The sequence below is a fragment of the Desmodus rotundus genome, chromosome 6 (assembly GCF_022682495.2).
Source record: "Desmodus rotundus isolate HL8 chromosome 6, HLdesRot8A.1, whole genome shotgun sequence".
NCBI classification, from domain to species: Eukaryota; Metazoa; Chordata; class Mammalia; order Chiroptera; family Phyllostomidae; genus Desmodus; species Desmodus rotundus.
The window spans coordinates 77858199-77879830 of NC_071392.1; the positions used below are offsets into that span (position 1 = coordinate 77858199).

Here is a 21632-nt window from a genome sequence, read left to right on the forward strand (position 1 = left end):
TTTGCCCACCCCTATATAATTCTGAACTTCCTTTTAAAATGGTGAGAGAACCTATGTTGGATGTCTGACGATCGGAGTTCTGCACTGCATGAAGAAGTCAAGTTAAGGTCAACATCACTGCCATGAAATGATGGATGTAGCCGTCAAGCAGAGGTCACAGGGAATGAGAACTGAACAGAGACCATGGGATTTGGTCAACAGGCAGTCACGGGCTACCTTTTTAAGAGAGTATTTTCATTGGAACAACCAAACTGTGGAGGGTTGAGGAAAGAGAGTGGGAAAAAGTAATAAAAGTTGAAGGTGTAAATCACAAAAAGTATTTGGTGGTAGAGGAAAGAAAGAGGACTGTAGTTAAAAAGAGAGAGAGAAAAACTTGAGTTTGATTGAAAATGAAGGTATAAGAATCAGGTGACAGCCCTGGCTGATGTAGCTCAGTGGATTGAGCACCGGCCTGCAAACCAAAGGGTCACCGGTTTGATTCCCAGTCAGGGCACATGCCTGGGTTGGGGGCCAGGTCCTCAGTGGGGGCCACATGAGAGGCAACCACACATTGATGTTTCTCTCCTTCTCTTTCTCCCTCCCTTCCTTCTATCTAAAAATAAATAAATAAAGTCTTAAAAAAAAGAATCAGGTGACAGAAAGAAACAGAGGATATAAAAAAATGTGTACAGAAATCCCTTGTATGTTTGAAGAGGGTGGGATCCAGAGCACAAGTGGAAGAAGCTTATTGCAAAGAGAGGGAACATATGAGGTTTTCGAAAGGCTTTCCTTCTGTATCAGTTCTTATCTGAGTCCATGGTGTCTCCACACAATGAATTTCTACTGACTGAGAACTCCAGGAATCATCTTGAACTTTGTTATCTCCTTCAGCCTCCCCTGCAAGCTGTTATCACCAAGTGTATTTAACCTCCCAAGCATCCCTTAAACCTATACCTTTGTAAGCCTTAAATCGGGCCCTTGCTTCTGATAAAACTATTATAATCACGGCTTTGCCCCTTAGCAGCTGGATGACCTGGGGCACATAATAAACCTCTCAATTTCTCATCTGTAAAATGGGAATAAAAGCAACTACTCAGTAGCACTGCTATGAAGATTAAGTTAAATGAGTACCTGGCACAGTGACAGCAACAACTTCCTCCTGGGTCTCCTTAGCTCTGGATTTCTCACTTTTTTATTTGTTCACTATATTACCACCAGAAAGATCTGTTTGACATTCAAGTCTGTCATTCTCAGCCCAAATTCACATCAATGGATTGCCATTATTTATGAAGTAAAATCCGAGTTTGTTTAGTACGGCACTTGGCACTTAGTGTGCAGTATGATCTCATTCCTGCTTGACTTTTCAGCTTTCACCCATCTTAATTTATGTTCCAACAACACTAAACTCCCATAGCTTCCCTGAAGATATCATAATGTTTCAAAATCTTCCTCGACTTTGCAATGTGGTTCTTTTTCTTTCTGGGTCCCTCAGCAAACTCCAATTCATCCTTGAGAGCTAGCTCATACGTGGCCTCCTCCCGGTTCTTCTTCATTTCTCTCTTCTCCGTGCTACTTCTCTACAATGCAGTCACTTCCGTTGTCACATCCAACTTCTTATATTGTTATTTATGTGTTTATCTGATGACTTTCAATACATCAGGAGCTCCCCGAAGAAGGACTGTGTTTTATTTAACTCCATGATCCCCTTGCCTAGAACAGTTTCAGAGGGGTGGAAACTCATCAAATGTTTGGCACATGAGTGATTGAATAAATTCATTTGCCTGTGTGGAGTGACAACACAGTAATCAAGTTGTACAAAGGGTAGAAGAGACTAAGGTCACCTCTGCATAGTCTGCATCTTCATAGAGCAAGCATCGTCTGCTCTAAGTGATGTTTGTGTTCCTAGAATTGGTGAAAGGAGAGACATGGGGATCTAGAATTAGGGGGAACTTCAATATGCTTAGCTCATGCCTGACATTCTTTAATTCATGCCTTATGTTTTTGAACACACACACACACACACACACATCTCTTGTCACTTTGTCTCCAGAATCACAACATCATAGGCTATTCCAGGCTTCAAAATTGCATCCAACTTTGCTGACTGAATTCAAATGTGTAATTCTCATTTTATCCTCTTACCTGAGGCCTGGGTTCTGGGACATGTAGAAAGGTATATGGATGAATAACAGAATCTACACGCAGTCTTCTGCTGGGGTATTGTCACACTGCACGACCATCCTGGTTTAAGAGGCAAAGAGGGGCGGGAAGGCAGCTGACTACCTAGCATCAGGGAAGCTGAAGGCTGTGGCTCTGACCGAGAACCAAGGGCCCCCAGGATGTGTTTATTCTGTACAGCCATGCCTCGCTGTGAGACTCTGGCTTGTTTTTCCCTCTGTAGAAAATGGAGAGGATTCTGGAACTCGAGATTGCACCTAAACTCAAAGATCCAAAGTCTGCAGGGCCAGGTCCCAGATCTGAGGCCAAGGAGGGGACTTCAGGCAGGAACTAGGTTCTAGGAGTCCCACCTGCAGAATCTCAAGTGGCAAGAGTCCCTCATCTTCTTTATCCCCCACAGAGGGCGTGATGGGCTCTGATGTCGGAACACTCGAAGAAATGGCTAATTAGGCCTGTCAAGCCAGGCTCTATAAAAGTTAAGTAGCAGAGATGAAAATAAATTCAGGAAATGGCTGTCATTAGAAAACAGGGTTTCTCTTTTATTGTATGAAGAAGGGATTGTTATATATCATTAAAATATTTTAATTAGCGATCAATCGTTTTTATGGAATCCAGTAGGCTGCCAAGGCATGGCCTCTGTTTCTGGATAAATGTTCTACGGTGCAGTTCTACATGTAAAGACAGCAGGGCTCTAGCTGATCCCACTGCTGAGATTCCCAGGGGCTGCTCCAGGGTCACTTGGAAGCTTCCTCAGTTGGAAAGGTCCACCAGGGGACCTTACTCTGAGACCTGGTCTTGCTGGCTATCCAGCTGTGTCTCCACCTGGGACAGCGAGTGTCCCCACAGGCTGTACAGGCAAAGAGCATAGACGGTTGAGGGAGACTCCTATCTTCATGCCTCATAAACTGTGTAATCTCGGGGTGGTCGCTCAATCTCTGTGTCTCGGGTGGCCCTTCAGTAAGATGGGCCCAAAATGTGCCACAGACTGGGAGACAATAGACAGGGAGACAATAACTGCAAATCACATATCTGACAAAGGGGTTGTTTTCAGAACATATAATTAACCCTTGAAACACAACAGTAAGGAAAAAACCTGTTTTCTCTTTAAAAGGGCAAAATTTTAGCAGACACTTTACCAAAGAAGATACATAGAGGGCAAATGAGCAAATAAAAAGATTTTTAACATTATTAGCCCTCAGGAAAATGCAAATTAAAATGACCATGGGATATCCCTACATACCTATAGTAAATGGTTAAAAAAGAAACAAACAGAAACAAAAACAAAAGCAAAACCTTGGCAATACCCAGTGTTAGTGTGGATGCGAGGAAGCAACTGAAATATCGCATGCTGCTGGCAAACAGCAGTCATCCTGGAAAAGCGTCCAACAGTCCCTCATTGTACGGCCCAGAAACCCACTCTTAGGTATTCCAGAGAAGTGAAAATCCATGCTCATATAAACACCTGGACGTGTTACAGGATCACCCAACACCAGAAGAGACCTAATTAGTGAATGGGTAAACTGAGGTACACCCGTATCATTGAATACGACTCAGCTATACAAAGGGGCAACAAGGTGGATGAATCTTAAAAGCATAGGGTTGAGTAAAAGAACCAGGGAGAAGAGACTACATATTTTATGCTTCCATTCATATGAAATTCTAGCAAATGCAAACCTATCGGGACAGAGCGAAGATCGGGGATTTCCAGGGGCTGGAAATGGGGGAGAAGACTGACTGCAAAGGAGCATTTAAGAACTTTTAGGGGGACGATCATGTCTATAGCAGGACTGTGGTGCTGATTGCATCATTAGCCATCATTAGCCATATTTTACTCAATTTTAAGAACATTTGTTTTGAACTGATTTTAGTTAGACTTACGGAAAAGTCGCACAGATAATACAAAGAGTTCCCACTCGCACTTCCCCCAGACTTTCCTCATGTTCACAGCAGACACGACCATGGCACGATTATGAAAACCAGAAATTAATACTGGTGCAAATAATTAAGTAAACTCTAGGCCTTATTCTAATGTCTCCGTCTCTTCTACTTAACTTTCTATTCTGTTCCAGGTTCCCACATCCAATTTAGTTATTGTCACCTCTAATTTATAGCAATTTTTTCTTGTCCTCATGACTTGGGCACTTTTCGAGAATACTGGTCAGCTATTTCGTAGAGTGTCTTTGATTTGGGGTTTGTCTGAGGTCCTTGCATAATGAGAGTAAGTTGGCAAGAATATCACAGAAGCAATATTGTGTCCCCAGCGCACTTTGTCAAGGGGCTCGTGGCATTGATATGTCTCGTTACTGACAATGTTAACCGCGATCGCTTGGCTAAGGTGGTTTCTCCACTGTCGTTGCTACTTTTGCATTTGTAGTTCCTAAGTATCCTGGAGGAAATAGTTTGATACCATGCAAATATGCTGTTTCTCCTCCCACTTTTGCCCACTAAATTTTGTATCCAATACTGGTTCTCTGCAAGAATTATTGTAATGCAATTTTAAACATTTTTCTTTCCTTCTACATTTAAAATTTTTTATTTTATTTTTTTAATTAAAAATATTTTATTTTGAAATAATTATACGTTCATGGGAAGCTGCACAGATAATACAGAGAGGTTCTATGTACCCTTCACCCAGTTTCCCCAATGATTGCATCTTACAAAACTGTAACATCAAAACCAAGAAAGTTCCCAGATAAGGTCAAGTTAAAGGAGTTCATCATCACCAAGCCCTTATTATATGAAATGTTAAAGGGTCTTATCTAAGAAAAAGACTGAAGCTACGAACAGTAAAATGACAAACACTCAAACTCTCAACAACTGAACCTAAAACAAAAACAAAAACAAACTAAGCAACTAGAACAGGAACAGAACCATAGAACCGGAGATCACAGGGAGGAGTTATTAATGGGGAGGGGGAGGGGGGAGTATGGAGGGAAATGTACAGGGAATAAGGAGCATAATTGGTAAGCACAAAATAGACAGGGGAAGGTTAAGAACATGTAGGAAATGGAGAAGCCAAAGAACTTATATATATGACCCATGGACAGGACCAAGGAGGGGGGATGCTGGAAGGATTGGGGGTGCTGGGCAGAGGGGGATAAAGAGGAGAAAAAATGTGACATCTGTAATAGCATCATCAATAAAAAAATACTAAAAAACCCAAGAAACTGACACTGTTGTGAAGTGTGTATTAATAGTTCTGTCACCTTATCACATGTATAGATTAGTGTAACCACATGAATCAGGGGCCACAATCAGGAAGCAGAGCTAGTTCATCACTGCCATATAATTCTACACTTAAATTTGGTGACTGGATGTTAATTACACCCCAATAAAGCTAGCAAAACACAACCCCCGCCCCACAGACTCTGCCAGGACAACATGACACAGTAAGTAGCTATTAGCTCTCATTATTGCTGTTTTCTGATGGAGCACCAATCTCTCAATCTCTCTCTCTCTCTCTCTCTCTCTCTCTCTCTCTCTCTCTCTCTCTCTCTCTCTCTCGTAGATAGGTTACTAGTGGACTAAACTGTTCCAGCAAAGACCAGTCCAGGCAATAGACAAAAAGTGGAAGGGGCTTCTCCTTTTTTTTTTTTTTTTTTTTTTGCATGACTCCCTGTTACTGTACTGGATGAACGGACAGAAAATAGTCCCCAGCACCTGGGGCGAGCACTGCCCCAGCAGTGGGAGATTCCCAGCGTTGTCTCCAGGTGGGTTCCCCTTTGCTCCTGACTTCCCTCTTTATGGTGACTGACTTTCTGTTACTTGAATATACCAACTGTAGCCTGCTTCAAGGGCCTTTGCAGTTGCTGTTTCCTTGATCTAGAATGGTTTCCTCACAGATATTCAATGGCTCGCTCGCATGTCACCTACTCAGAAAGAGCTTCTTGGGCCACCTAGCCTGAACCAGCCTCACCCCATCGCTAGTTGCGGTTTCTCTCTATTATGTGACTCAGTTTTATTTCAATTATAGCACTCAGTCACTAGAAGAAATTATCTTGGTTATTTATTTGCTGACGTGTTTATTGTCTACGTCCACCCCCCTAGCATGTAAGCTACATACATACGTGGGCATTGTGTGCTTTGTCTACACTGTATCTTGTCCAGTGACTATTATGATCATATACTCCTCAATGAATTTCCCTTCCACTTTCTTTCTCATTCTCTCCCCTCCATTCTTCTCTTTCCTTTAACTTTACATCCTCTTCCCATTTCAACACACAGCCCCTGGGATGAAAACGAAGTATTCAAATACACTGGAGGGACCACAAACACATCCAGTGACTTCCACCTACCCCTCCAGTCTCTTCTGCAATGACCCCCGCTTCCCTGCCCTTTTCCTCGGCACTCTTCCTGTCCTTGGTGGGTGTTGGTAGGACGGATGCCCAGAACGGAGGACTCTCACTACATTGTCTCCAAGCTGTGTATTCCTGAACTACATTTAAACCAGGAAATGGGCAGGCTTCTCACCATGCCCACTCTTGCCCTTTGCCTCGTTTCAATCTAGTTAGCCCTGTTATTATTATTTCTGTGGAATGGCATATATCTGTGCCATTAATTCTATATATATCTAAGGGGAAAAGGATTGAGAGGAAGGGAAGACTGATTATTTATCAAGTAAAAGACATTTCTCCTCCCTCTGGACAGCCAGGTGGATTTTGTGAGCTCATTTCTGCCCTGAAATGGGGCAGCCCCTTCTGAAATGAGTCCTCGGTGTTGGGGCGGGCTCTCTTTTTATGGCCAGTGGGTAATAGCATTTCCTGATTTATGAATTGGCATGTGGAGGAGGTGCGGAGCTCCCGGATGGATTTATCGCAGGAAGAACAGCTATATAAATAATCTTGTCACATACAATTATTGTTCTCGTTTTGATTTTTAAAAAATTTCCTTCTGTGTGGTGGTGGGATTTAGGAGATTTTAGAGGAAAAGCAGAAGAGGAATAAGTTATTGGGCCCTGTTTTCCCTATATGACTAAAAATGTACAGACATTCTCCAGGAACAGTGGCAGCAGAGAAGGCAATTACCAAAATGGTTTAATTATTTGGGAGATGCTTGGACCTTGGTTTAAAGCCAAAGCCAAGGTCCTGGCCTGAGGTGAGATGTAGGGAGTTGAACCTCACGAGTTTGGTCCAAGTTCCATAAGGGATTTTTTTTTAATTGGTAAAGATAAGGCCATTTCATGTAAGTTTCTCCCATCTACCCCAAATCAGTGCAAGGATTCATTTAAAGGCACCGAACCCTTATTGAGCATCCACACAACACAAACTGCCACACCGATTCCCTGGGGCTGTGAAGACAGAGCCTCCAGAGGGGCTGGGTGAGGATGGCTCAAAGTGGAACGCAGGCCTGGATGCCCGCCCACGATTTCCCTGCTGAGACGAGTCGTGGGATGTCCTGGGTGGGCCGGACTCAGAGGCTGTGTGGCCGAGCCAAAGTCCAGAAACTGCTGTCCGTTCCTGCCTTACGTGTTTCAAAGCCTTCTCATCAGGAACCCTCAGCCTCCCTGAGGGTCAGGATGCGCCCCTTTGGTCCCTAACCTCAGCATTTAACCCACAGTAGGTCAGAAAAAATGACACTGTTGTCTAGAAAAGGCCAGTGAGTCTATATGTGAGAGTCTGTAGAGACTATATGGCCTGTTGCTACTGTGCTAAAGCAGCCATAGATGAGATGTAAATGAACAGGCGAGACCAGGTTCCAATAAAACTTCACTTGCTGAAACAGGCGGCCCACCAGACTTGGACTGTAGCTTGCCAGCCCCTCCAGTAGGTCAACAATGTGTGCTTGCTGAATTGAGTTGAAAGGATTTCATTTGATAACAAGGGCATCTCACTTTCAAAAAAAATCAAATATGACCTGACAAAATAAATTACTGTTAGAAGAGTTATTGTCTGTGCAGAAGGATTCCTGTGGGACTCATAACAGACAATCTACCATATAAGCATATTTTATAGAATGGATCTCATATAAAAACACGGCGAAGTTTCTGAATCTTCTTCAGTGTGCAAGATGTTGCACAGACACTGTCTCTTACCATGGTCCCAGGCTCCAGAGCAGCCGACGGCAATAAATAGAACAATAAAACAATAAAACAAATCTCTCTTCTGGTCTGGAGAGGGGCAGGGCCAGGAATCTGGAGTGTTAAGCAAGACAGGATTCTCCTGGTGGGCATGGCCTTGGGGAGGGGCCAGCAGAGGCTTGCTGAGTTGTCTTTAACCAATGAGTCTAACCCTGGGGGCTTTTGTACATTCCTCTAATTTATTTCTTTGTTTTCATGGCAGAATAAATTCCAAATTCCAGGGGTCAACTCAGCGCCTGCCAACTGCCCATGTGCAGCCAAAAAAAGCTTGGTGTCATCAGTCAATGCCAACTAGTTAATAATGACCAGCCTCTTTGCTAATGGCCCAAGGCAGGGGTCCTCGGGCGGTGAAGGCTCCAGCAGAGAGACTGGTTTGCAAGAAGCCTTTCTGCTGGCCACTTTCAAGGGCGTATCCACCCATGCTCAGCTCTGTAAGAAGGTAGTAATTAGTTTCATTCCCCTCAGTGCACGCAGTGCGTGCAGCAGGACTCGGCATTTGGAAAGCCACTGGAGTCTCTCCCTCTCATTTCAACTTGCCTTCACTTTGTGTCTATAAAAAAAATACCAAGATTGCAAGGCCGTGCAGGGGTTGTGTTCGGTTCCCACAAGGAGAAAAGAAACTTTCAAGTGTCAAGGCTCCAGGCGAGCAGAGGCCACTGCAAAGGAAAGCTAATCATGGCTCAGCTGGTCCTGTGCCACACGGTATTCCTTGCAAACTGCAGGTGGTGGGCACAGCCACTAAATAGTAGGCTCCTAGAGGGCGTAGATGTCTTGTGCATCTTTGTATGTTCCACGCATGGGGGTCCGCACACAGAGTTGCGGGAACAAAGAGCTCCAATCCTATCTGTGTACTGTGGCCATCTGCGCAGTGCGTCCCGCTCTGGTGAGTGGTGGTACTCTGTGATACTAAGGATGGGCCATTTGTGTGCTATCATTTTGATTCTTTCAGCCCTTGGGGAAGCTGGGAAATGCCCAGAGAGGGCAGTGTCCTCAGAATCTGGTCCCCTCTTGTCGTGAGGAGACCCAGTGGCTGTACAAATACATTTGTTTTCCATGCATGTCTTCATAGGTTGGAAAGCATTGATCTGGTCCATAATGAGAAGACTCAGAAGTCAAGATCTCACAAGTCAAGGGCTTCATCCCATCGAGCCTTACTCTGTGTCCGAGCCCACTCACTACCCCACAGCTGTCACACTAAACTGTCAACCAGTACCTGTTGAAGCCTAATTATCTAATTGAGGAGTCGCTTGAATAAAAACTAGTGGAGGGTCACATAATATCATTATCAATGTTTGAAATATGAGCTGGATGCCCAAAGCTGAAGTCATCTTATTGCCAGTGCATGCAAAATGTCATTCCCGAGACCAGTGGCTTTCATTTGACCACGACTCATGGCAAGAGATATGGATTATGCCCCAACCCAGGGCACATGCGTACACACTCATATATAGTTCCACAAATAGTACTTATCCTCACCATGCTTGATGGACACTGCTCTATTCGATTTTATTCTATGCCATTAAAAAAAAAATTCTGGTGGTGACCCTTTAAATTGATTTTGTGACCCACTAAATTGATTTCTCGACCCACTAATGTGTCATGACCAACAGTTTGAAAACACTGGCCTGACCCCATTCCAGCTCCCCCTCCTTCCTCCAGAACTGGGGAAATGGGACATGAATGTGGAGGAGAACGAGGCAAGAGATTGAGATAAACGTAAGGAGGAAGGTTGGGGGAATGCCAAAAATCAGACGAAGGGAAGAACGGGAATGAAATGAGACAAAAGAGAAAAGAATGGGAAATGGGAGACATCAGGAGATGGGGCTCACTCTGGTCTGACAGCTTTATGTCTGTGTCACTGTTCTCAAGCTCCACAGTCACAGTCATTCTGGCCACATCGAGGCAAGAGTCTTCCCTGGCAGCTTTCATGGACAAAGCCATCGTAATGTGTCTGCTTGTCTGAGGGCTTTCTTATCTGTCAGCACCATCTCAAGTTACTATGGTAGCTCTCCGAGAAAATTTTCTGTCCGCTGCCCAGGGACCAGGGCCCCAGAAAGATCTAGAATGCCCTGGGTAAATTACCCAGAAATAAAGGAACTGACCACATTGGCTTCTCCCACCCGAACATGCAGGCACACAGTGGGCTCTGTGGACTGCTGAGCTGGGACTAAACAACACACTTTGGGGTAAAAAGGAGATAGTTTTAGAAGGGAACAGGAAAGTGAAAGTCACAGATTGAAATGAGATTAATATATAAAGCAGCTGCTAATCAACACACTCCAACAGCCAGGGGTCTCCAAAGAGTTGTGACTGCACACCCTCTGGTAACATTTTTTGAGCATGAACCTACAAAACACCTATGAGTGTTTATAAAGCATATGTACGTTCTACTGATTAACATCCTGATTAACATTATCAAGTTAGGTAGTGAGGTAAAGATAAAAATAGTGTTATTTTATTTGCTGAATGAATGATACAAAACATTTTGCTACCACCAAGAAAATTATCCATAATGGTGAGACTGATGTGTTAGGATTGGCTTCATCATTTCTTAAAATCTTCATTTAGCACTTAGTGATAAGGAGTTCCGAGGTCTAAGGTTCAATTTATTTCAATACTTCGCTTTAAAGGCTGTCATAATGGGGAACGAAGCTCGCAGACACAGAGATGCAAAAAACACGTTGTTGGCTATGCTGAGTAAATCAAGGTCCTTTTTTGGGTCTCACGTACCAACTATGCAAAGACTGCTGCTGAAATTGAGCTAGTAGATTTCCATCTTCTCTGATGTCAATCAGCCGTCCTTTCAACTCATCGGTCAGTGCTACATTTTTACATTTTTTAACAAATGGATCAAAACTCCCTGAAATTCTTCATTTGGAAGATTTTTAGGCAAGTAGAAAATTCTGTTTCCAAGTTTTTAAAGATTTTAGATAGGAATTATTAAAGTGTCACACTTAGTCATATCAACAACAAAATTACATAAAGATGAAAATATTTCCCAACATCCTTTTTCTTCCTTTCTAAAATGGTCTCTCCATGCCATAATTATTTCCTAAAAGTAGTTACTTTATAACTCATTGCTAACACACTGCCTTCTTATTGAGGGGCAGGGGAAGGGGTAATTGTTCAAAGTTATCTGCAAAGCGACATTCTTCTGACAGCTGCTTGTTAGAACTGAAAAGGTCAGCAAAAGCGGAACACTTTGGTTCTTTTAAAAGAAAGATGTTTAATAATGCTTCCACAACCAGCAAACCTCTGTGCTGTACAAAAAGTGGTCATGGCCACTCTCATCTGGCAGCAAGTAGTGTAAAGATTCTGGTTACAAGACGGTTCTCACAATATTGATGCTGTCACGTGTAAATTGCAGTTGGCCGTAATGCACTGAAACTGGACCAGCAGTAAGCAGGCCGGGGTCAGCAATGTGGCCCTTGTGTGGTCTTCATCCCGACCTGACACGTGAATGGCTGACATGTGGGCAAAGGCAGGGGAACAGTATCCAGTATCAACTGTATAGTAAATATATGTAAAGCCTGACTTTTTGTTTTAAACAGAAAAAGAAAAGTTCTCATACTTTCTTACCATCTGATCATTCTAAGCACCACTTAGCATCCTGAACTAACCAAAGCCTAAAGTAACACTGGGCAAGGGAAAGGTGGGGGCCTCATTTCCAGGCCAAACTTCATGTGTGTGTTGCTTGCATCTGGAGATGCCCTTACTCTTTAAAAAAATATATATATATTTATTTTTAGAGAGAGGAGAATGCAAAGAGAAAGAGAGGGAGAGAAACATCCATGTGGGAGAGAAACATGCCTCTCACATGCCTCCAACTGGGGTCCTGCCTCGCAAGCCAGGCATGTCCCCTGCCTGGGAATTGAACTGGTGACCTTTTGGTTGGTAGGCCATCACTCAACCCACTGAGCCACACCAGCCAGGGCAGGATGCCCTCATGTTAATGAGAGTGAGCATGTTGTACAAAGTCTTGTGGATTAAAGGTAGCTTCAGAGCATTAGGGGCCTCTTTTCTTACCATGAAGGTAACCTCAGGTGTTAGTGGTGACCCCTACCAAAGGCAGTGTCTCAAGGAAACAAGCTGGACACAAACAGTCCACTGGAATAGCTGATGGGCCCTCAGCACCCTCGGATTCAAGCTGACTGGGAAGTGTGTCCATTGGAGGCCACCTGGTCTGCTCTCTGTCACTCTAAGCACCAAAACCCAGGGGTATGATGCATCCTAGAAGAAGAAGGAGTGAGCTTGTCAATGATGGAAGTAAAAATATTATAGGCAATTTTTTTCAATGAAATATAGGCACCCTTCTAGTAGTCCAGCATATTGAAAATAATAAAGGTGAAAGCTAAGAGTTATTGAGCCCTCGTTCTGTGCCAGGCACTGCATTAAGAATTTTATATGTTTTCTAATTTACCCATTGTAACCACTCAGGCAACAGCACATCCCCATGTTACTGTTGAGAAAACAGAAGTGCTCAGAAGTTAAATATCTTGCCCGGGGTCATACAGATAGAAAGTGGCAGATCCAGGGCCAGAAACCAGGGCTGGTGGCTCCTGAGCCACCTCCAGGCCACCCAACAGGTACAACAGGACAGCTTTCTGCACCAACCCTGAATCCTTTCTGAGAAGGATATACTGATTTCCAACTTGCTTCTCCACTCCTCTGTGGTTTTGCACAACTTTCTCTAAATAAATATATCCAGACAGTTTTCCCTCAACCATCATGCATCCCTTTGAAATGATTGTGTCATGTCTAGCTCTGTTTCAAATTTGTATCTCCATTGTCTACGCACGATATTTAACTGCATTTAAGAGACTCAGATCAGACTACTTCCAGTCAAGATGGAGGTGTAGGTAGACACACTGGGCCTCCTCGCACAACCAAAAGAAGGACAATGACAATTTAAAAACAAAAAACAACCAGAACTGACAGAAAATCGAACTGTATGGAAGTCCGACAACCAAGGAGATAAAGAAGACACATTCATCCAGACCGGTAGGAGGGTCAGAAACAGGCAGCCGGGTAGAGAGGACTCATGGCAAGGCGGCGGCTGGTGGACCCAGTGAGGTGGCAGATTATGGAGCAGGGTGGGCCAGGCTGCAGCTGGCAGACCTGGCAGCAGACCCCACAGCCCAGAGTTCTAGTGCGGGGAAATAAAGGCTCAAACCACTGATTAAAAACACCCATGGGGTTGAGGCGGCAGCAGGAGAAACTCCCAGACTCACAGGAGAGTTCTTTGGAGAGGCCCATGGGGACCTAGAACATACACAAACCCACCCACTCAGGAATCAGCACCAGAAAGGCCCAATTTGATTGTGGGTAGAGGAGGGAGTGACTGAAATCCGGCAGAGAGTGGAGCAAGCGGCATTGTTCCCTCTCGGCCCCTCCCCCATGTACAGTCACAGTGCAGCAACCCGCATCACCCCACCCCGGTGAATACCTAAGGCTCTGCCCCTTTATGTAACACCAAGCGCACCAAGACAAAAAAAAAATAATAAGGCCCAAATGAAAGAACAGATCAAAGCTTCAGAAAAAAATACAACTAAGCAGCGAACAGATAGCCAACCTATCAGATGCACAGTTCAAAACACTGGTAATCAGGATGCTCACAGAATTGGTTGAATTTGGTGGCCAATTAGATGGAAAAATGAAGGCTATGCTAAGAGAAACAAAGGAAAATGTACAGGGAACCAATAGTGATGCGAAGGAAACTGGGACCCAAATCAATGGTGTGGACCAGAAGGAAGAAAGAAACATCCAACCAGAAAAGAATGAAGAAACAAGAATTCAGAAAAATGAGGAGAGGCTTAGGAACCTCCAGGACATCTTGAAACGTTCCAACATCTGAATTATAGGGGCGCCAGAAGGAGAAGAGGAAGAACAAAAAATTGAAAACTTATTTGAACAAATAATGAAGGAGAACTTCCCTAATCTGGCAAAGGAAATAGACTTCCAGGAAGTCCAGGAAGCTCAGAGAGTCCCAAAGAAGCTGGACCCAAGGAGGAACACACCAAGGTACATCATAATTACATTCCCCAAGATTAACCAGAAGGAGAGAATGTTAGAAGCAGCAAGAGAAAAGGAGACAGATACCTACAAAGGAGTTCCCACAAGACTGTCAGCTGATTTCTCAAAAGAGACCTTACAGGCAAGAAGGGGCTGGCAAGAAGTATTCCAAGTCATGAAAGGCAAGGACCTACATCCAAGATTGCTCTATCCAGCAAAGCTTTCATTTAGAATGGAAGGGCAGATTAAGTGCTTGTCAGATAAGGTCAAGTTAAAGGAGTTCATCATCACCAAGCCCTTATTATATGAAATGTTAAAGGGACTTATCTAAGAAAAAGAAGATAAAAAATATGAACAGTAAAATGACAGCAAACTCACAGTTATTAACAACCACACCTAAAACCAAAACAAAAGCAAACTAAGCAAAAAACTAGAACAGGAAGAAAATCACAGAAATGGAGATCACATGGAGGGTTATCAACAGGGGAGTGGGAGGAGGAGAGAGGGGGGAAAGGTACAGAGAATAAGTAGCATAAATGGTAGGTAGAAAATAGACAGGGGGTGGGTAAGAATAGTATAGGAAATGTAGAAGCCAAAGAACTTATATGTACAACCCATGAACATGAACTATAGGGGGAGAATGTGGGTGGGAGGGGGTGTGCAGGGTAGAGGGGAGTGAAGGGGGGAAAATTGGTCAACTGTAATAGCATAATCAATAAAATATATTTAAGAAAAAACAGACTCAGATCAGATACAGTTCTGCGATTTCTAATTTCTGCTTTGATACCTGTATTGCATTTGGTAAAGTCACGTGACATCACTAATGCCAACTAGTCACTTGCGCAATGGCACAAATTCACATGCATCTATTTGCTTCTGAAAACACCTCATTGATAGTCAAACCGAGTTCACAGTTCACTCTAGTATGGGATGTTTCCAGCCTCTCTTTCTGCAGAACTTAGGCACAAGTCCATGAGTCCTCAGGAACTTAGCCACTGCCACTCAGATGCTGTCCCCCACCCCCAGGGGCGAGGGCTGGGATGTGTGGGCCAGCTTCTGACATCCAGATCCACCCACGTAAGAGGAGGTGGGGAGCCAGGAGGTGCTCACAGAATGGAGCACTGTCTCAGGAAACATCCCAGGAGCTCCATTCTTTCAAGCTGACATTTTCCTGGCTGAGCCCTAACTCTACCAGGAAGTGGGGTTCCAGGGTAACCTCCCAGTGGACCACTTTCTTTTCACTGTTCCCACCTCACCCCTACAGAGCTTCCAGAACAGGCCTTCCTTCTTCTGCACTTCTCTGCTCTTCACAGTGCCTAGCCCTGCGCTGGGCACACAGTGAACACTGAACAAGCCCACAGCGGGGGATGGACTGAAAGGGGCAGAGACACAGCCCCTGCCCTGCTTGCCTGTGCGGTGCAGTCTCCTCACGTGCTGTTAACTAGAATATTGAGGGTGGTTGTCTTAAAAATGGCTCTTCAAGTGCCCTGTGTGGGGAGAGCATCTGACAGTCAGGCAATTGCTGGAGACAGATGCTTAATGGAGTTCAGGATGAGAGAGCTACTAGGCTCCTCCCCTACCGCCTGCCCCTTAGATTTCCTGCCTCTCTCCCACTGCTCCACCCCCTCCCTCATCCACCCCTGCCCCACCTTTGTATAGTTGCTCTTCTTCTCTTGTTCTGGGCAGGGAGAAGGGGAACAAGCCACTCCCTTCTGTCCTGACACCTGAGGAGCCAGAAGCTATTTCAGCTGCCCAGTTGGTATCTGTGGCAGCCTTGAGTTGGTGGGGCTGGGCCTAAATGGACTAAATTTGTCCCCCAGAGAGGAAGTAGAGTCACAAAGAAAAACCCACGAAGCCCCACAGAGGCCACATGGAGCTCTGACTGGAGAGGGAGACCCCAGGCTCCAGCTCCTCCACGCCCCTTGAGGGCGGTGTAAATAGGTGTGTGTGAAGGGAGCACACAGCCTTCGTATTTTCTGGGGGACTTTGAAATGAATGGGGGTGCTGGGGAATCTGGGGACGCTAGCACCTAGAGCTGAAATGACCTTTAGCCCCCAAACAGTGATGTGTTCAGGCCTCCGCACCCCTAGCAACAACATGTTTCCTAGTGATGATGGTGATGGTGATGATGATGACGATGACAACCTTCAACTTGGTAAGGACTCGATACCTGCCAGGCACCTTACCTATACTGATGTTAACCCTGAGAGTCCTGAAAGGTAAACATCATCACGTGTATTTTACAAATGAAGAAACTGAAGCACAAATGAGGTGGCTGAGTGACTTACTTCGGGTGGCAGAGCTGGTGAGCATTGAGGGCCAGGGTGAAAACCCAAGTTCACGGCCTGCCCATGACACCTGTGGTCCCTGTCCTGCACGCACCACTGATGCCAGACACCCCCACGACTGTCTGAGAAATGTCAGGCCACTGTCATCTCTTCCTCTCAGGCAGGTCACTGGACTCGATCCCACTCAGACGTTAGAGACCTTGATGCCTACATGAGTGATCCCTAAAAGCATGTCCGTTGGAACAGGACGGTGGGGTGGGGGGTGCTTCTCTGCTGATTCTCTCTATGGGGTGGACTGGCCATGTCTGGGGCCCTGTGTACCCCAAGAAGCTCTAGAATAGACGTTGTAAAGGGCTCAACTCATACTAGGCTGGAACTAAGGAAGAACAAATCAAGGAGCCTCCACAGAGCAATGGGGGCAGTTCTGAGTTCTTACTCTCACCCCTAATGCCCGCTTCAACCTGCCCCACCCCCAGCCAGTCCTTTAGTTTTCTAAGGTTCTCTTTGGAGGCTGAGGAATGGGGTCCACAAATCCCCTGCTGGGAAGACTAGGAGACAAAGGGCGTCTCTTGCTCCACAAGGAGCTCCAAGTTCCTCCTTGCAAGAGGGCTGGCGAAAACATCACAACAGGTGCTGAGCCGGATCTCACTCAGCTCCTCTTCCAGCCTGCTGTGTGACTTCAGGCCAGCCGTTGACTTCTCTGGGCCTCAGTCTGCACATCAGTCATGGGGCAGAAAGGCCACAGGAGAGACTTGGACCTGAATAACCTGGAGGGTTTTTCCAGTTAAAAGGGGTCTCATGCTGCAGTGGAGAATCCCCGCTAGGAAACCGTTTGCCCTGCCCGGCTCCCTCTGGTTCTGGGCCGGGGGGAACTGGGGAGTCGGCCGCCTTCTGAGAGGGAAGTGAGAGGTGGGAACGTCGTGTTCCCGACATGCTAGAACCTTCGGGATCAGCTCCAGACAAGTGGGACGGTGTCCACCCGAGTGAACTGGGTGAAACACTGCAATGATTTTCTCTTTTGGTGAGTGCCTGAGGTGGCTTGTTCCCCACTGTTCTCTCCCAGGCCTGCGCTTCAAGTTCTGTCTCTCGGGAGCTATCATAAAGTGCCTGGTCTGGGTGCCAGGGGCAAACGTCCACATGGGTTTGTCACAGTGTCAGCCATCCAAACAAACTAGAATGTACCGCTTGGTCCCCTTCAGGGGCGGGAAGAATGATGGAGAGGTGGCTGTGTCACCCCAAACACACCTCAAGGAGGCACAGCCAGGGACCCAGTGCCGACAGAATCAGGGTCATTCTTCCCAGAGCCCATCACTTGCTTCTGGCTGCAGAAACTCTCCACAACTGTATCTCCTGTGAGAACAACATCAGCCATCCTCTGAGATCGTCAGGCTTCCCACCAGAATCCTCAGAACAACCCAGAGAGGCAGACTGGGGATGGGAGGGACATCGAGGCACACAGAAGCAGTAAGGTCCCCCTCATCACACAGGGAGCTCAGCGGAGACACCATCCAGTTAAGAGTCCAAACCCCAAAATGAGCCTGGGTTGGGCCACAGGACCACCTTCCCCTTGAACTGAACTTACCTCTGAAACTCTCAATGTGGGAAAAACCACAACCTCAAAAGCATCCTCTCACGGATTCCCTCCCACTGTGCAGGCTTCACCCTCTTCTCAATTTTACAACCCCAAGCAGAGTCTGAAGAGAAACACTAACACCAGGGAGGGGGCAGGTAGCCCTCACAGCCCCCCTCCCCCACTGTAGCTTCTCTGGGCAGCCTTCGGTGCCCACTCCACTTACAGCTGCAACCCTCTGGGACCCACTGACCCCCACGCCACTTCCTTGTCCCACAGCACCATCACCTGCCAACTGACCACATGATCTCTTGGTGTGCTGACTGCTTCTTTACTGCTTCCTCTTGCTAAAACTGCAAGCTCCTAAAGTCAGGGATATTTATCTGTTTCTTCATTGTTGTTTCCCCTGATGCCTCAGCTAGCTCTTGGCACATAGCAGATGCTCAGTGAGTATTTGTTGAGTGAATGAATGAATCAGGCCTGGATAATACATCAGAAAGCAAGATGGCCCTCCTACTTCACTGGCTGAGGCTGCAAGTGAGACAGGGTATGTGGCAAACGGCTGTAATCAATATGGGTTACAGGGACTGTCAAGAAGATATGAAGACCAACCCCCAACGGATTTCTGGTTTAGAACCCGCAGGAGACCAGTTCGATCCAACATGGCAACTAATTTCACCTTGCTGTAACACCGAGCCTCGTCACGTGATCCCTGTGACACATTGGCATACTAACCGACACACCCAGTGCCACCGTGATTGGAAACAGAAAGGCCACATGTGGACGCAACGTGGCTGACAGTGCTCTTCTGAGAAGTCTCCGCCCCTCTCCCCAGAAACATCCTGAATATTCCTCCGCCCTCCTGAATGCCCTACCTTTCAATTAAATGAGTCTCAATTAAAGAAACAAACCCCACTGGGGGTGGGGGGGCTGCTCTGCCTGTGGAGTAGCCTTCTCTCGGTCCCTCTCCTTCACTAATAAACTCTCCTTTACTTTAAACTCTATGCTGGCTGGTGTTTGGATTCTTTCCTGGGTGAAGCCAAGAACCCCAGTGCGTCGTGCGTCCCCGGAGCCTCGGAATGCCTGCATCAGAAGGAGCCCAGCAGAGCTGCCCGCCTGGCCCTGCCTCCTGAGCTGCAGGTAGACCTGCCTCCAGACCCACCTCCTCAGCCCCTGCAGGCACCTGTGTCCTGGATCACAGCGAGGACTTGAGTGGCACCACCTCATGAGGGACAGCCTGTGAGTGTCCCCAGGCACCTGGGAGCAGACAGCAGACCACTGTCAACCAGAGTCAGCACAGGAAAGACGGCTTTGGACCAGACCCAACTGAAAGTGTGTATCCAAAGCAGAAACATGTTTGAGGCCCCCGCTCCTAGGCAGGAGAGCTGAGAGCTGCTGTGTGGGATGGCAGGGAGGCTGAAATTTACTGGAAATCTGCTACTTGGTCTGGGGCCTATCCAAGAAGAGGGTTGCCTTGTGTGGGGAACAGCTTCTCTCCTAGTAGGGGTTGTCACTCCAGGGCACCTGAGGACAACCCTGGGTTGGCCACCTCAGCTCCTCACTTATCTGCCTCACTGACATTTCCTTTCCCTTCCCTCCCATCAGTCTGGCAGGTTTTTATCATGATGTTTCAGTGTGTATAGATGTCCCCTTGGGAATAACAGTTGTAGCAAATATTCACCATATACAAACACACAGACACGTGCAGAGTAAGAAAGGGCTGCTGGAGACACACAGACAGGGACAGACATGCACATTCACACACACCACACTCCTTCTCTATCTCCATTAGTATCACAGTCCTTACCCCTTCCAACCCTCTAATCACACGATTGGTTCCCCTGGCAACCAGCCCCCCATCTTTAGGGCCTTTCTAAAAATCTGCCATTCACATGAACTCACCTGTGGTTGAAAGAGGCTTGTTAGGAACAACAAGACACCCATTTCACCTTTATGGCTCTAAAGAGATTTCAGGAACTGCGGACAAGATGCCAAATATTATAACAAAAGATGCTCCCATTGCTCTTGGCAGTAATAAACAGATGCCCAAAGTTTGGGAGATGTTTTTTATATGAAGTGTAGTTTTTTAATTATCTAAGTTCAAACTTGGAAATTAATATAAGCAATAAATAATTTCTATCAGTCCCTCTCTTTCCCAGTTATGGTTCAATAAAGACACTGGGGATTTATTCATTCATTTATTCATTCATCAAATATTCATCAAGGGCCTATCAGATAAGGTTTAGGCAGGCAAAGAAGATGCAGGGCTGCCCTCAAGCTGCCCCATGCAGTCTGTTAGGAGAGGAAGACAAGCAAGTCGACATCTCAGCCCAGTCTGGGAAGAGCTAACACAGAGGTCTAACCACAGGTCAGGAGTCACTCACTGGAGACTGTGGCAGCGGAGCTAAGTTTTGAAGGACAGGGAAAACTTAGCCAGATGAGAAAGGGCAGTGCCTCCCAGGCAGAGCAGACATCACTGCTTAGCGAACACTGTTAGTCTGCAGAGTTGGCCCTGCAAGTGTCTGACCCACTGTTGGTGACACCAACCCACCAGTGACAGAGGCTGGAGTCAGTCCCAACTCTCTGGGCTGCCTGGCATATCTCCGGTCTATTCACCCAGGTGCTCTTGCCTCGAGCTCTACTTGGTGTGTCCAGTCAGTAAAGCAGGCTGTGGGTTCCTGATTTGCTCTCCCTGGGACCAGGTTTCTGCTCCCTGCCCACCTTGGCCTTGACTTGGACTCCTGCACTTCCTACCCGATAGACAGATCACCCAGAATCTTGATGTCACCATGTGCCTGATGCCAAATACAGCCAATGTTCAGACACTCCGGTTGCAACGTTGTAAGGATGACAGCCTGCACTTACTCTGTGCCAGGCTTGCTTTATGCTTATGACATGCATTACGTCATTTGGTCATTGGAACAACACTATAAGATGTTATTATTACTTCCAAGTGGTAATTGAGAATGTTGAGTCTTTAAGAGTTTAAGGAACTTACTTGAGAACATGCTTAGTAAATGGTAGAGCCAAGGTGCATGCTCAGGTATTCTGCGACCAAGACCTGTGCAATTAACCACAGCGTTACACCCACTCCCCACAGCGGCTCTGCAAACCCATTGGGTACCAGTGTTTGCCCATGAATTGAGGGCCTTGGGATAGTGATTTGGGTGGCAGGCAACCCTCTATCTCTATAAGAAGCTGCCCCAGAAGGGATGAATGGCCTCGTCCTATCCATTCCTGACTTCTTTCCTTTCCAATAACCCAGAGCTCCCAGCATGCCTCACCACCAGCCTGAATGGGTTCCAACCACTGAGTGCACTCTCAGGGATGTGGACTGGCTGAGGATGAGGAGCTCAGAATCCCAACCCAGTTATCATAAGGGGCTCCACATTACTTCTATTTTCCATCTTTGGAAGTCCTTCCATGTTTTTTAAGTCCTGGGTCCAGAATCCTGGCTTTCAGATCAGGCCAGAAGTCCTGAAATAGTCAATGCCTTATGGAGATCTTAGGTCTTCTCCAAAGGATTCAT

At 46.2% G+C, this 21632-nt stretch overlaps 1 protein-coding gene across 4 annotated transcripts in view; it reads right to left on the bottom strand.

The window, feature by feature from the left end:
* PLXNA4 (plexin A4) overlaps window positions 1–21632 on the bottom strand; it is a 401976-nt gene that overhangs the window by 123096 nt on the left and 257248 nt on the right. Inside the window, exon 5 of one of the 4 annotated variants that reach the window (XM_053926494.2) lies at window positions 1648–1689. The exons of the other annotated variants lie outside the window; for them this stretch is intronic. Within the exon in view, the coding sequence (XP_053782469.1) occupies window positions 1669–1689 (21 nt within the window). The 3' untranslated portion in view covers window positions 1648–1668. Of the gene's footprint in view, window positions 1–1647; window positions 1690–21632 lie in introns of those variants that run through there. 4 annotated transcript variants of the gene reach the window in all.